General features: G+C 40.7%; 1 protein-coding gene across 5 annotated transcripts; it reads right to left on the bottom strand.

Annotated features, from left to right (window-relative positions):
* Positions 1 to 1,064: 1,064 nt before the first annotated feature.
* Positions 1,065 to 11,177, bottom strand: LOC113935708 (zinc finger protein 181). Of its 5 annotated transcripts, XM_027618067.2 has the most exons (6): positions 10,819 to 11,027; positions 10,141 to 10,203; positions 4,752 to 4,872; positions 4,412 to 4,498; positions 3,214 to 3,287; positions 1,065 to 2,994 (listed from the first exon to the last, which is right to left on the bottom strand). In XM_027618067.2, the coding sequence occupies exons 2-6, from the start codon at positions 10,147 to 10,149 to the stop codon at positions 1,801 to 1,803; spliced, it is 1,485 nt and encodes a 494-aa protein (XP_027473868.1). In that variant the 5' UTR covers positions 10,150 to 10,203; positions 10,819 to 11,027; the 3' UTR covers positions 1,065 to 1,800. The 5 variants fall into 5 exon arrangements, with proteins under 5 accessions (XP_027473868.1, XP_027473865.1, XP_027473864.1 ...); XM_027618064.2 differs by lacking the exon at positions 10,819 to 11,027 and adding an exon at positions 11,049 to 11,177 and having other exon boundaries at positions 1,065 to 3,287; XM_027618063.2 differs by having other exon boundaries at positions 1,065 to 3,287.
* Positions 11,178 to 14,960: the final 3,783 nt, after the last annotated feature.

Genomic DNA, 14,960 nt, shown 5'->3' with positions numbered 1-14,960 from the left:
TCAATGTTCTTTAGAATCTCAAAATCTCATAAATAAAACTAAATCAAAGGAAAGATAAATCTCTTTTTAAAAATTCACCATACCATTCCAAACCCACTATCTCTACTGAGAATTGCTATGGAATGTGCCTTCACCTCTTGGTTTTCAGTTAAGGTAGCTCATGTACTAGAGCGGAGTATTTTGTCGAAAGCTGGAAACCCTATCACTCATTCCACATCAGAATTATGTCAGTGATATAACATTCCTTTTTAAAATAATTTACTTACATCAAATGCCATAGAGGATATAACCTGAAATAGAAGCTGTATAAGTGCCCTTTACTTCTTAGTGTCCAGACAGTTCTAATCATTGACATGTATCACCTGCCTAGTCACAAGATAGGAAACCATGGGGCCAGTCAGACTATTCAGTTTATCTAAAACTTAAGACTATTTGAAGCCAGGCTCTTTACAAACCATGAGTATCTGTTGGGGTTTGGTATAGAAAATGAAAACTGTCTTAACTATTTCAAGAGGACATATATTACAAGTAACTGTTTTCAAAACTGGTAGGCAGGCTGGAGGAAAAGTAATGGGGACAGCTCTGGACTATTAATTTCAACGTAAGCTCTCGTAACTATGACCCAGGATGGAGAAATGACTGTTGCCGTATGCCAGGCAACTTGAGACGAGACACTGGATCATGGAGTCCAGATGCAGCCAACATGACAGAACAGGCTTCTGTACTTTGCCTAGAATGATTCACAGAGTTTATGTGCCCACACACAGCTTTGTAATTAGCGTTCATCCTTTAGGATTCAGATTGCAAAGCACATCCACCATTAAGCCTGCTCTGATCTCTCATAGCTTGTTGTTTCCCTGTACTTGTAAAACTTAAAATGTGTGAAACTGACACTAAAATAATGATATTCTTAGCACAGAGATCAGGCCATTTTTCTCTAGCTTAGCTAGTCTCCCACTAAAGGCTATAGTAAGGCTTAATTCTTCAAGAGGAAAGTAGAAAATTTTGTAAGAAATATCAGTGTCACAGTGAAAGAGTTCATTATATACAAACTGATTTTATTAGAGACCAAAAACTTTATTCACACCTTTTACTTCTTTTGCAGCTTTAATTTTTAACTTTAAAACATTTTCTGGATCCACTGGGTGACTAAATATCTTCACATGCCCATTAGCTAAAGAAACTTTTATGTAGGACTTGAGTAAAATTGCATGCTACTGCTATAAGGCATACTCAGTTATAATCTACTCGTTTGCTCTTCTGTAGAACTGCTTACAAACAGCATCATTGCAAAGAAAGATTTACACATAACTCCTACATCCTTCAGGCTGTTCTAGCATTAATCTTCTGATGTCTAGCAAGTTAAGAACTCTCAGTGAACAGTTTGCTACATTTCTCATATAAGCTCTCTCCAGTGTGCGTGGATATAGAATAAGGAATATACCTTAACTGAAGGACTTCCCACAATTTTTACATTCATGTTGCTTCTCTCTTGTGTGTACTTGATAAGAAATTCATATTGCTTAATGTCTTTCCCATGTTACATATATACGGTTTTTCTCCAGTGTGGACTTACGTCAGTTAAGGGATTAATACTGGCTAAAGGCTTTCCCACATTTATTGCTTTCATAGGCAGTATGAAGGCAATAAATGGTCTCTACAGTGTGAACTGTGATGGACAGTAAGGCTTGTACCAGTGCTAAAGACCTTCCCATATTTATTACATTCATAAGACTTTTTTTCCAGTATAAATTTTCAGGAAAGATCTACGGCTAAAGTATATTATGACAAATACTCTATTCATACAGTTTCTCTCTTATATGATTTTTCACATGTATAATGATTCATATGGCCTAAAGGCTTTTCTACATTTATTGCACTATTGGGTTTCTCTCCATTATGTATTCTCTGATGGGCAGTAAGATTTGAGCCTTTGCTAAAAGCTTTCCCACACTCGTTACATTTATATGGCTTTTCTCCAGTATGAATTCTCTGATGTACGGTAAGGTTTGAACTACAGCTGAAGGTCTTCCCACATTTAATACATTCATAGGGCTTCTCTCCAGTATGAATTCTGTGATGTTGAAGCAGGGATGACCTATGACTGAAGGCTTTCCCACATATACTGCATTCATAAGGTTTCAATCTACTGTGATTTCTTAAATGCATATTCAGTGATTCTGGCTGGTTGAAGGATTTCCTGCATTTTTGACATTCAAAAGGCTTTTCTTCATTATGAATACTCTGATGCTGAATAAGAAATGACAAGCTGCTAAAGACTTTCAGACATTTGTTGCATTCAAATTGTTTCTCTACAGTGTGAATTCTTTGATGTCGAGTAAGGTGTGAGCTACAGCAAAAAGCTTTTCCACATTCACTACATTCGTAAGGTTTCTCTCCGGTATGAATTTTCTGATGGTGAATGAGAGATGACCTATGAATGAAGGCCTTCTCACATATTCGACACTCATAGAGTTTTTCTTGAGTATGAATTCTCAGATGTTCAATGAGATGTGAAACACGACTAAACGACTTTCCACAGTTCATACATTCATATGGTTTCTCTCCAGTGTGAGTACTCTGATGATTAGTAAGTGAGGACACATGGCTAAAGGCCTTCCCACACTCAATACATTTGTAAGGTTTCTCTCCACTGTGACTTATCTGATGTCGAGTTAGGGATGAGCCATGGCTAAAAGTCTTCCCACATTCATGACATTCATATGGTTTCTCTCCTGTATGAATTCTCCAATGGCGATTAAGGATTGATTGTTTGCCAAAGGCTTTCCCACATTCATTGCATGTATAGACTTTCTCTCTATTATAAGTCTGATTAAGGGTAAGAGATTTGCTCTGGCTGAAGGCTGCCACACTTTCTTTAGAATTCAAAAGTTTCTTTCCACCATTGATCTCCTCATTTTTTATAACAGACTTTTTTGGTAAGCTCTTCTTAAATATATCATGTTTATGTGATTTCCCTTCAGCAGAAATTCTCTGTGGTTCAGAAAGAATAGACTTTAAATAGAAGATGCTTCTAAATGTATTGTATTTGTAAACATTTTCTCCAGTGGGGCTTTCTCTAAAGGTGAGGGTCACTGGTCTGAAATGTTCTACCTGATTTTCATGCTTCCCCTCCAACTTCTCTATATACTCCCAGTCCTTGTTAAAATTTGAAAATTCATGATTTTGTTTTATAATTTTTTCTATTATTACCGTTTGGGGTGAATCTTCGTCATAAATATCCTCCTTTGTTAATAATTTCTTGTTTTCCCATCTTGATTCCCAATCTGAAATATATCAAGAAAGCAAAACACTGCTTTTTCTGTACTTCTTGAAAAGAAACTTCTATGGTAAGAATAAGAGATAAGAAACAGAGCACATCTCCACCCCCAGAAAGCACATGACTGAATTCTCATTTATTCAATAATTTCTGAACAAAGTTCAAATGGAGCAGAGAAAACAGAGACAGCTCACAAAGATGGGAACAGGGTGTAATAAGGGAAATGAGTTAAAAACAGGCAATCAGTATGTGGACTAAAAGTGAAATTATCAGAAAAAAACGCACAAAGTCTTCTGGATTCCAAGCCAACATTCTATTCTATACCTACGTTTATGTGGAAGACCACATTTTGTCTCACAGCCTTGGTTCTCCAACTTTCAATTAATCTCAATTTGCTGTCAGATTAGCATGCTTAAAATGCACAATTTATAGTAGTACATTAAAAAGTTAACAATGAACAAAATATTCTTTATCACTCAGAAAGAATTAGGCTTTGTTTGTGTAAGATCTGTGTGAAATCATAGAAAATATTGTTCCTAGAAAACTTTTTATACATTCTTTACTTCCTTTAACACTTATGTTCACATTTGACCTTTGAAGCTCAGCCTGAGGGGAAAAGGGATTTCCCATCTGACAGTCTTTCTTCACCTAAAACGATTGGTATATTTTTCCTTAGGTAGTCTTAAAGAGAACAATTTGTTTTATTTCGTTTCAAATAAAACAACAATTTGAACTATTATGATCACAAAATCTTCACTTTTGATTAGATAGCATAATACAGAAAGATAATAATTTGGGATGGAGGAATGGCTGTTTTAAAATCTAAGCTAAGGTTTCAGATAATCATTAGCCCACATACCACTAACTTATACTCAAAGTGCTTTTATATAATACAATATTATTGTTAAAGGCGAGGGTTGACTCTTTTGTTTTATTTTGACATGGCATGTCCTGAAATAAATATCAATATGGAAAAAAATATATCTAAGCTAAGGATCCCTCAATTTGTTACATTTGGGATCTCTGAAGACAGTATCCCTAAAATATCCTAAAATGCCTCCATCCTTTCTACAAGCATGTTTAACAAAGACCTCTTATGCCTGATTCTCCATGACTTATCTGGAAACATACCTTTTGACAGTTTTTCCTCCACCATCCAAGGTTCTTTCCCATCCTCCAGTAAGCTGATCACATATGGCTTAGGTATGGAAAGACCTGCTTACAGGAAAAATATAAAACTGTTTAAACTGTGGTTCTCATGGAGGAGAGGCCACCATCATAAAAGGAACCAAAGGCAGTTCTGAAGGATGGTCATTGAAATGGGAAGATAAGCTTCAGGAAGGGCACAATAGAGCTCTACACATCCTTGGGAACATGAAACAAAATTCCAGCCATTTACTCAGGAGAATCTCCAGCAATTCTGAGTAACAGAAGATTTCCCTCTTTGGGGTGAAGAGGGAGATATGCTTACCTAGAGAAACCAGGTTCTCATAATTCTGGACCATCACATCCTTGTATAAATCCCTCTGGGCAGAATCCAGCCATCCCCACTCTTCATGAGAGAAGTCTATGGCCACATCACTAAAAGTCACCTGAAATAGCGAACATATTTAGGCTCAGTCACAGTCAAGGCCACTTCTGTGACTGGTTAAGGGGTAAAATTGCCCTGGCTGTAGAAGAAAGAGAACAAGATTCAGTAGTTGTGGCAATGACCAGGAATCTGATCTAAGTTAAGTAGTAATTGGATAATTATGTGTTTGGCATTGTTTTACAATAAGGGTAAGAGACAAATATAAGAGCTTTGCTTCAGGAGAGTTAATTCTGTCAAAGGGAAAAGAATTCTAAAATTTTTTAAAATCTGCATTCAACATTTGACAGCATATAGTCAAGTGCTTAGTTGTGTTTTTTATAGCTTACATGATAGGTAAATAAAAAACGATGATCCACTAAGGTTCTAAAAAATGATCCAATAAGTTCAGAAAAAGATATCTTGAAAGACAGACGTATACATAACTAATTTATAAACAAAACCCATTTATGGTATATAATTAAACCCTATACTGATAATCTATAATTAAAATAATTTGACAGCCCTGGGCAAGAAGACTGAAGAATAGTTTCATGCCATCGGCAGTCCCTGAACTGGACCTTAAGTAAGGGCAAAGAATTAGAGGACACATTTCAAGGAAAATATTCTAAGGAAACAGTATTCATTCATGGTATTATTCAAAATAGCAAAACTTTAGAAAGAGCTCAAATGTTCAGTAATAGTTTGTTAGTCAAATTATAATACATGCAAAAAATGTATGCATTTAAAATGGCATTCTTATTACCTTTCAATGGTGAAATAGACATTGTTTGGCTGTGACAAGTCTTTCATTCCAAGAGTGGTTGATTCAAGTCTATTATTTTATTTGGATATTTTGCCTGTATCTTCATTAGTGATACTGGTCTTTGGTTTGAAAGAGGTAATTTACCTTTGTGAGGTGTTGGGAAAATAGTTAAAAAGTCCAATCTGCCAAGCAGAAAATCCTCCCCACAACGTAGAAAAGAACAGTTTTACTACTGAGTAAGCATCGCAGCAGACTGTAACACACTTCATAGGCAATCACTAATGAGACTGCGAGGACAGAAAGAAACCTCACCCTTTTACAAAGCCAGGCATGTACAATCTATAACACAGATGTTTTCAAAGAAATAATTTGTCCTCAAGTAAGAGGACTTGGCAGCATCATTTGCAACATACAGTTCATCCTAAATTCACCTGGTAACTGGAGTGGCCAACTGTGGTAATTGCTTTTACTCCAAGAAAAATAAAACTTTTCCTATCTTTACGACAAGCAGATAGTTAGAACTTGGGAGCCAGGAGCTTAGGTTAAACTCTAACACAGACAGGGAGATAGAGGTGCATTGTCCTTCAGGTTTTCATTTCAAAGAGATGGCTACAAGGCCTTAAGAAAGACTTGACTGCCCTAAAAAATGGGCATAGGCTTATTTAGCTTTGAAAAAGATTCACAAGCATCTCAAAGGGAGAGGGAAAACACTTAAAATTACAGGTTTTCCTCAAAGGAAATACTCTAAAAAAAAAGGGAGGGGAGGATCTCTTTCCCTTTTGGCACCAGGGAAAATTTCTTTTTCCATTTGTATTTATTCTTACCCAGGTATTAGGGTTAGCTTTATCATATGAATCAAAAAGTTTCCCATCTTTTCCTACTTTCCACAATGGCTTTAAATGATTGGCTTTTAAAAACCCCACTTGATAAAACAAATTTAAAAATCAATACTAGGGGCGCCTGGGTGGCTCAGTCAGTTAAGCATCCAACTCTTGATTGTGGTTCAGGTCATAATCACAGGGTGGTGAGACTGAGCCCCATGTCAGGCTCTGTGCTTAGCGGGGAGTCTGCTTAGGATTCTTCCTCCGTCTCCCTTTGCCCCGTCCCCCCCGACCCACATGCACACTCTCTCTCTCTCCGTAAAATAAATACATAAATCTTTTAAAAAATCAATACTAAATTAATGCACAAGATAATGTTTTATTCCACCAATGCAAAGATGTTTCATATTTTAAGTTTTGAACACATATTAATGAATGTCATTATATTAAGTCTAAAAAAGAAAACTCACATAACCTCATTACTAGATACCCTTTGTTCTTTATTTAGGTCAGGGTTTCTCAACCTTGGCATAATTGACATTTTAAGCTAGGTAACTGTTGTGGGAGCTGTCCTGTACATTGTAGAATATTTAGTTAGTAGCATCCCTAGCCTCTACCCATTAGATACTAGTAGCAATTCCCCGCTGCCCCACTGGAATTCTTAGAAAATGTATTGTAAACCCTAAGGGGTAACTGTGGAAGCAGCTGAAGCATCAGCAGCATTCCTGTTCTTGGGCTATTGAACGCAATAGTCTGCTTTGAACAGGATCCCATGATCCCCTGGGTCATTCTTAGAACGTGTATTGTAAGCCCCAAGGGGTGACTATGGAAGCAGCTGAAACAGCAGCGTTCGTGGTCTCAGGCTATTGAACGCAATGGCCTGGTATGAACAGGATCCCATGGTCCCCTGGGGCAGGGCATAGGTTTAGAGCTATGGAAGAATATAACTCTCAGTCACCCTTCCTGCACCTGGCAATTGCTGGCAGAAACCTCCCTCTCCTCCCTTATCCCACGACTGCCTCCCTGTGTGCTGGCGCATAGGAGAGGATGCAAGCCTGCTTTATGGCTTCAAGATAGTTGCCATCCCTTTGTACTCCTTTCCCACCCTTTGATGCATCTGTCCTTGGTTTTCCGATAAAAAATAAAATAAAGGCTATGTGCAGAATTTAGCTACTGCTCTCTCCCCTGCAGAGGCAGTCCTGCGCGGCAGCTCAGATCAGTGTCTGAGAACTTTATTTCAGTGCATGACGACACCCCTCAGCCTGTGACAACCAAAAATATTTCCAGACATTATCAAATGTCCCCTATGGGTAGGGCTAAGGGGGACAAATTCATCCCTGTTTGAGAACCACCACTTTAGAAAATGTTTGCAGTTCCCTGAAAGACTCTCTTAGCCCTACCTACCTATGCTCAAGGTGTTCCCTCAGTTTGGTGTAACTTCACTTCTATCTCTGCCTCCCTGGTACCATGGGCCACCAAAGCCAGTTCCAGCCTTGCTTCTCCAGGGATGCTTCAACTCTTTCTTTCCCCTTCAACTGCCTGGGCAGCCTAGGATGTTCATTCATTTTTGTCCCCAGAAGAACTTAGGATATTTGTTCCAGCACCTATCTTAATTTCTTATGCTTTCTTGCTTTTCTACCAGCTCTGTACCGCTCAATACAGCCACTAGCCAAATTTGGCTATTTAAGTTTAAATTAATAAAAAAATTTTTTTTAAAGATTTTATTATTTATTTGAGAGAGAGAGCTAGAAAGAGCACAAGTGGGGTGAAGGGCAGAGGGAGAAGGAGACTCCCCGCTGAGCAGGGAGCCCGATGCGGGACTCGATCCTGGGACTCCAGGATCATGACCTGAGCTGAAGGCAGACGCTTAACCGACTGAGCCACCCAGGCACCCTAAATTAATAAAAATTAAAAATTAAGTAAAATTTAAAGTTCAGTTCCTGGGTCACTTTAGTCATAGTTCAAGTACTCAATAGTCATATGGGGCTGGTGGCTACCATATTAGAGAGTACACATAAAGAACATTTCCACCACTGAGGAAAGTTCTCTTAGTATTGCACTAGATCACAAAGTCCTACATGTCAGTGTACACTCAAACCCACGTTAACCCAAACCAGCTGGTTAAGCATCACTCCTGATTTTGGCTCAGATCATGATCTCAGGATCCTGGGATCGAGCCCCAAGTCAGGCTCCATGCTCAGCGGGAAGTCTGCTGGAAATTCTCTCTCCCCCTCTCCCCCTCCCCCCCCCGACTCTTGCTCACCCGCTCGCTCTAAATTAAATAAATAAATCTTTTTAAAAAATGAATCAATGAATGATTGGCAACTAGTTCACTTTAGCTTTTACTTAAAAAAAAAAAAAGTTTTTCAGGGAGCCTGGTGGCTCAGTCGGTTAAGCGTCTGCCTTGGGCTCGGGTTGTGATCCCAGATCCTGGGATCCAGCCCTGCGTGGGGCTCCCTGCTCAGTGTGGAGCCTGCTTCTCCCTCTCCCTCTGCTTGTATTCTCTCTCTCTGTCAAATAAATAAATAAAATCTTTTAAAAAAAAAGTTTTTCTATTTTAGTTATCTAATATTCCCAAGAAACCAGACTCTGCCCAACATCACATATGCCACTAATAACTTCCATGCAGGCTTCACCTTCCACCCCATGATTCTACCCTACCATTTTTTAAAGTTTATTCACTCAACAACTATTTACTAAGCCTCTGTTTTATACCAGATACCACTCTAGGTACTGAAAACAATCAACAAAAAAGGAAAAAAAAAATCCCTCCCAGGGGGATGAGACAAACAATGAGCCTATGCATTTAGTAAACAAATAGTGTATTATCTAGTGAGTGATAATCACTATGGAAAACAACCAAGCAGTGAGGAGAAGAAGTGATTGTTAGAAAAGTTGACTGCAGGTGTTCAGGGAAGCTTTACTGAGAAAGTAACCACTGAGCAGAGATATGAAGGAGGTAAGAATGCCAAGTCCGTACATTTCTGGGGAAAGAAGATTCCAAGCAGTTGGTACAGCAATTTCCAAGGCCTGGAAGCAGTAGCCAGTGGCTAGAGCTCACAAGAAACAAGGAGACAGAAGTAAGATGAGATCAGAGAGGTAAAAGCTTAATTGCACAAAGCTTTTTAAGTCACTGTAGAACTCTGACATCTGAATTAGGGCTACTGAAGAGTTTTAAAGTGAGCAATGACAGGATGGTGGCAGTGGTGGTGGTTGTGATGGTGTAACCATTCGTCAGATTCTATGGATACGTATGTATGTATTTTAGATTAACTAGAGTGTCCGAATGTAAATTATAAGAGAAAGGAAAGAATCAAAGATGACTCCAAACATCTCTTGACTTGAACAACTGAAAGGACTGATATATCATTAATTGAGACCACATAATAGTACTTTGACAACCATAAAGCAAATAACCTAAAATCCCAAACTTGAATTTTGAATTGTAATTAAAAAAAAAAAAGTTTTGCTCACGACTCTACAGAGACTTCAAGCAGAAAAATGGTAGAGAAGAGGAGCACTGAACTGAGAGAAGACAGTACTTTGGAGTTCTTCTGTGGGCTCCATCCTTTGCTACAGTGAAAGGAATCATAGATCCGGTCCCTAAAAGGATTTTGTTAGGCAGGAACTGGTAAGAGAAGCAAAGCAAACACTCAAGAGTTCTGCTAAGGTGGTTCAGGAAGATCTGGGGAGATTACCGACTTACCTGGAACATGACTTGTCAATACAGTCCTCTTTCCAGCCTCCTGTCTTAAAGAGTAGTAGTGTCCTGAGAAGGCAGATCAAGAACACAAAAAAGGAGCCATGAAAAATGAGGCTTATCTTGCAGCGCTGTGACACATCTGCAAGTAAACACTGGGAATCACTTTCTAGGGCTCCATTCTCTCCCTAAACTAGCAGAGGGTTCCTTGGCACGAGGTAACCATTCACTAGGTGCCAGAGGCGTGTAAACCAACTACTACATATTGTTGAGACAGACTCACAAAACAACAGTAATAACGTTAAGAGCTCATTCGATCTTCACAACTATGCATGATAGGCATTCACATTATTCCACATTTCTTTTCTAAACGATGAGAAAACAAACTCAGCGATACTGAACCAATTTGTTGAAGGCTGCACAAATGGAAAGCGTCACTTTCACGACTGGATTGCCTAAAAACCACTGTGGATGGCGTTTTCTTTCAGGGTGTACGCTGCACAATCGCTCGCCCATTTTCTTCTCGCAACAACTCAATGAGGTAAACGCCACCCCTTTTACAGAGCAGACAGGCCCAGGAAGCTAAGGCCCTGCCGGGGCTCACACCGCGGTGTAGACTCGGCACCAGCGAGGCTGTGGCGGCCGTGCCCGGCGCCCGGCCACCCTGCCGGGACCCACACTTGCCTGAGTCCCGGCGGGCCCTCCCTGGCCCTGAAGCCCGGGCCCGGGAATCCAGAGCCCGCACCTCCGCGTACTTGACCCGCGGAGAGCGGACCACGGCCGCCGCCGTCGAAAGAGCTGCACTACACCAGGAGAATTCCGCTGCCTGCCCGAGATTTCCGCGAGGTGGACGGAGGACAGAGCCCACACCGGAACAGCATTTCCCAGCTTCCTCCGCGTCAGCGACAGGTTACCTGTGCCTCGCACGTCGCCGCGTAAAACCACACTTCCCAGAAGGCTGCGCGTTCGCGCGCTCTTTGAGCGCCTGGCGAGAAAAAACGGCTGAGCTTTCTGAGGAACGCCACCGCCTGCAGCCTTCATCGCAGAGCTGCTCAGCTAGGACGCGCGCGCGAAGTGTCGGAAGGACAACGGGACCGCCCTCTGTGTGCTTCTTAAGTACAATGACGGCCGAAGCACGAAACTACACTTCCCAGAAAATGATGCGGTCGCGAAAGGTCTTCCGGGTCGCCGGTCTGCTCGAGCGTCCGCCCTCCTGCCGGGACGTGGGCGGTCCGTGCTGGTGCCGGCGGAGAGCTGGCATCTATCAGCGAAAGGTCTCTCATGCAAAATCCGGGGCCGCTCTGGCCAGATCGTGTGGGCCTTGAGCGTTTGGCGCCCACTTGCCCTGGACTGTGGTTCCTAAAATGCCCGTTGTCAGCGGACAGACAGCACTTCTCGGAAATTGGTGCGGTCGCGTCACGGCTGTGACACTGACTGCCGCTGTCATGTGTACAGGTCCTCGAAGGACTCAGAAACGGCGGCCTCAGGTGAGCGGCTTAAGGTAAAAGGCCTTCTTCGCTCCTGTAACCGTAGAGCCTGACCCACTTCTGTCCCCAGAAACGCTGTCCTTGCCCCCACCACCACCCAAACGCCCTATGGACGTAGATGTACGTAGGCCAAAGCACTCTACTGCGGGTGTATATGTGGGTTGTTTCCTTTACTTTTTTTTTTAATTTAATTTTACTTATAATTGTTCATTTTACCTTTTATTTTTGGATTTTATTTGTTTGTTAGCACAAGCAGGGGCGGGGGCGGAGTGGCAGGCAGAGGGAGAAGCAGGCTTCCCGCTGAGCAAGGACCCTGGAATCATGACCTGAGCAGAAAGCACATGCTTAACCCACTGAGCTTCCCAGGCGTCCCTGTTCATTTCATTTTATTTTTTTTTTAAAGATTTTATTTATTTATTTGAGAGAGAGAGAATGAGAGATAGAGAACATGAGAGGGAAGAGGGTCAGAGGGAGAAGCAGACTCCCTGCTGAGCAGGGAGCCCGATGTGGGACTCGATCCCGGGACTCCAGGATCATGACCTGAGCCGAAGGCAGTCGCCCAACCAACTGAGCCACCCAGGCGCCCCTCATTTCATTTTAATTATGCTTATTTTTAAATTATAATGTGACTATGAGTTTTCTTGTATATGTCAAGCACTTAGGTGCATAAGATTCATTAGAAAATGCTTCCACTTTGGCATGTATCTCAAGGCTGTGGTATTTAATTCCTGTAGCATCTGTTGGTGGGAATGCAAGCTGGTGCAGCCACTCTGGAAAACAGTATGGAGGTTCCTCAAAAAGTTGAAAATAGAGCTACCCTACGACCCAGCAATTGCACTACTGGGTATTTACCCTAAAGATAGAAATGTAGGGATCCGAAGGGGCACCTGCATCCCAGTGTTTATAGCAGCAATGTCCACAATAGCCAAACTATGGAAAGAGCCTAAATGTCCATCGACAGATGAATGGATGAAGAAGATATGGTATGTGTGTATATATATATGTATATATATATATATATATGTGTGTGTGTATATATATATATATATATATATATATATATATAATGGAATATTATGCAGCCATCAAAAAATGAAATCTTGCCAGGAACTAGAGAGTATTATGCTAGGTGAAATAAGTCAGTCAAAGAAAGATAAGTATCATGAGCTCACTGATATGAGGATTTTGAGAAACAAGACAGAAGATCATAGGGGAAGGGAGGGAAAAATGAAACAAGACAAAACCAGAGAGGGAGACAAACCATAAGAGACTCTTAATCTCAGGAAACAAACTGAGGGTTTGCTGGAGTGGTGGGGGGTTGGAGGGTTGGGGTGGCTGGGTGATAGACATTGGGGAGGGTATGTGCTATGGTGAGCGCTGTGAATTGTGTAAGACTGTTGAATCACAGACCTGTGCCCCTGAAACAAATAATACACTGTTAATAAAAATTTTAAAAAAATAATAATTCCTGTAGCAAGAGTAGTTTGTAAAAACACTGGCATCACCTAGATTCTCCTCAAGGCTTACAGTAGGTAACAAGAAAAGATTTGCCAGTGCAAAGTATATTCCCATCCATGTCTTTATTATACAGTGACAAATTGTTTTCCAAAATTGTACCAGTTTGCATTCCTACCATGGTTTATAATTATTTTGGTTGCCAATTATTACTGCCAGTCCTTGATTTTGTAAAATTTTCAAATTTTGCCAATCCGCTAAGTGTGAAATTGTGACTCAATGTGGCTTAAATTTGCATTTCTTTTATTGTTAATAAGATTGAGAATCTTTTCAGGTGTCTCTTGGCTTTAATATTTCCCTCTCTGAGAATTGCACATCTTTTGGTCAATGTTCTTTTAGAGCAAAGGCCTTTTTGATATTAAAATACAAGTTTTATCGAAAAATGCAGGACTTTAAAGGGGGGGTGCAGAAACTAGGATGTTAGAGTTTCTTCCCCCTTGGAATCCTGGGTTTGGAACTGGACTCAGTAACCAAAGATGTTTTTTACAGTTTTTGCATGTTTTGGGGTGTGAAATTCTTCGATTTTTCTCCTGCTAGGGATATGTTGAGCAACTTGAATCTGTGAAGTGGTGTCTTCCTCTGCTCAGCAAATTTTTCTTCCCTTTTCTTTCCTTTTGTGAACACCAGTTGGTAGGTCTTTCTACTCTGTCCTTCATGGGTCTTAAATCCTCCTCCGTAATTTCCATCTTTCAGTGTCTGTATTGCATTCTGGATAATTTATTCTGCTCTGTCTCCTATTCATAATTCCCTTTCCAGGCAATTCTTTTAAATTTCAGTTTTTTAAATACTTTTGGTAACATGGTAGACACAGTTGACTCATGATATGCATGTGATAATACCAATAACGAGATTTTATGAATCTCTTTGTAAATTTTTTTAATCCCTCACTCAATTTGCTTTGTTTCCTTTGGGCTGGTTATCTTTGTGTGTCAGTTTGCCCTTGAAAAGAGATATTCTGGGGCTTCCCAATATCCTTGTATGAAAGTACCCTTCTTTTCTAGAGATTACATAATTTCATTTTCGGACAAGATCTGGGATTACTGCCAGTCTGAAACCACTTTAAACTATATTTAGATGTAGAGTCTCTGCTCGGTCCATCCAGTAAACCTTACATAGGGATTCTTCATTGTTGCTTTTTCTCATAACCCTCCTGCGAGAATTATAAAGCCTTCCCATTATGAGTCCTCAGATTTTTGGCACATAAATTAAATTCATGGTGGGGTGAGGGGAGTGGCTAACCTCAAAGGACTAGATGGGGCTGGGGGCAGAGGTGAGAAGTTTAAATAGAGGGCTAATCCTTTTGTTTCAATAGCTATTTATGGCCAGCTCTTAAAGAACATTGCTTTCAAAGCCGAACCCCTAACATGTGAGTGCTCCAAAAAGGATAGAGGCACTCTGATGAGTAGAGAATGAGAGGAGAAATCTAGGGGCAGGGGGAGTGGGAACTCACAGGTGTAAGTAAGCTGGTTTTAAATATGCCATTCTCTTGTAAAAGAAAATAGAGCCAAAAGAGATCAGTAAGGAGATAGCAAAATACTTGACATGACATAACTGAACCGATTCCTTCCACTAGCCCTAAGCTGCCTTCTTTACTTTTTCTTTTTTTTTTAAAAGATTTTATTTATTTGAGAGAGAGAGAATGAGAGATAGAGAGCACGAGAGGGAAGAGGGTCAGAGGGAGAAGCAGACTCCCTGCTGAGCAGGGACCCGATGCGGGACTCAATCCCGGGACCCCAGGATCATGACCTGAGCCGAAGGCAGTCGCTTAAACAACTGAGCCACCCAGGCACCCGTTCTTTACTTTTTCTATTAGGCAATATTTAT

This window comes from Zalophus californianus, chromosome 17, assembly GCF_009762305.2.
Source record: "Zalophus californianus isolate mZalCal1 chromosome 17, mZalCal1.pri.v2, whole genome shotgun sequence".
NCBI classification, from domain to species: domain Eukaryota; kingdom Metazoa; phylum Chordata; class Mammalia; order Carnivora; family Otariidae; genus Zalophus; species Zalophus californianus.
Note: the sequence above shows the minus strand (reverse complement) of the source record. Positions and strands in the feature narration are given on the sequence as shown.

Excerpts from the sequence above, each read along its gene's own strand:
- LOC113935708 (XM_027618064.2), bottom strand. Across the intron at positions 4,499-4,751 it reads TGAGAACCTGGTTTCTCTAG|CAGGTCTTTCCATACCTAAG; the intron begins GTAAGCATATCT and ends TTTTCCTGTAAG. Across the intron at positions 3,288-4,411 it reads GGAGGAAAAACTGTCAAAAG|ATTGGGAATCAAGATGGGAA; the intron begins GTATGTTTCCAG and ends GATATATTTCAG.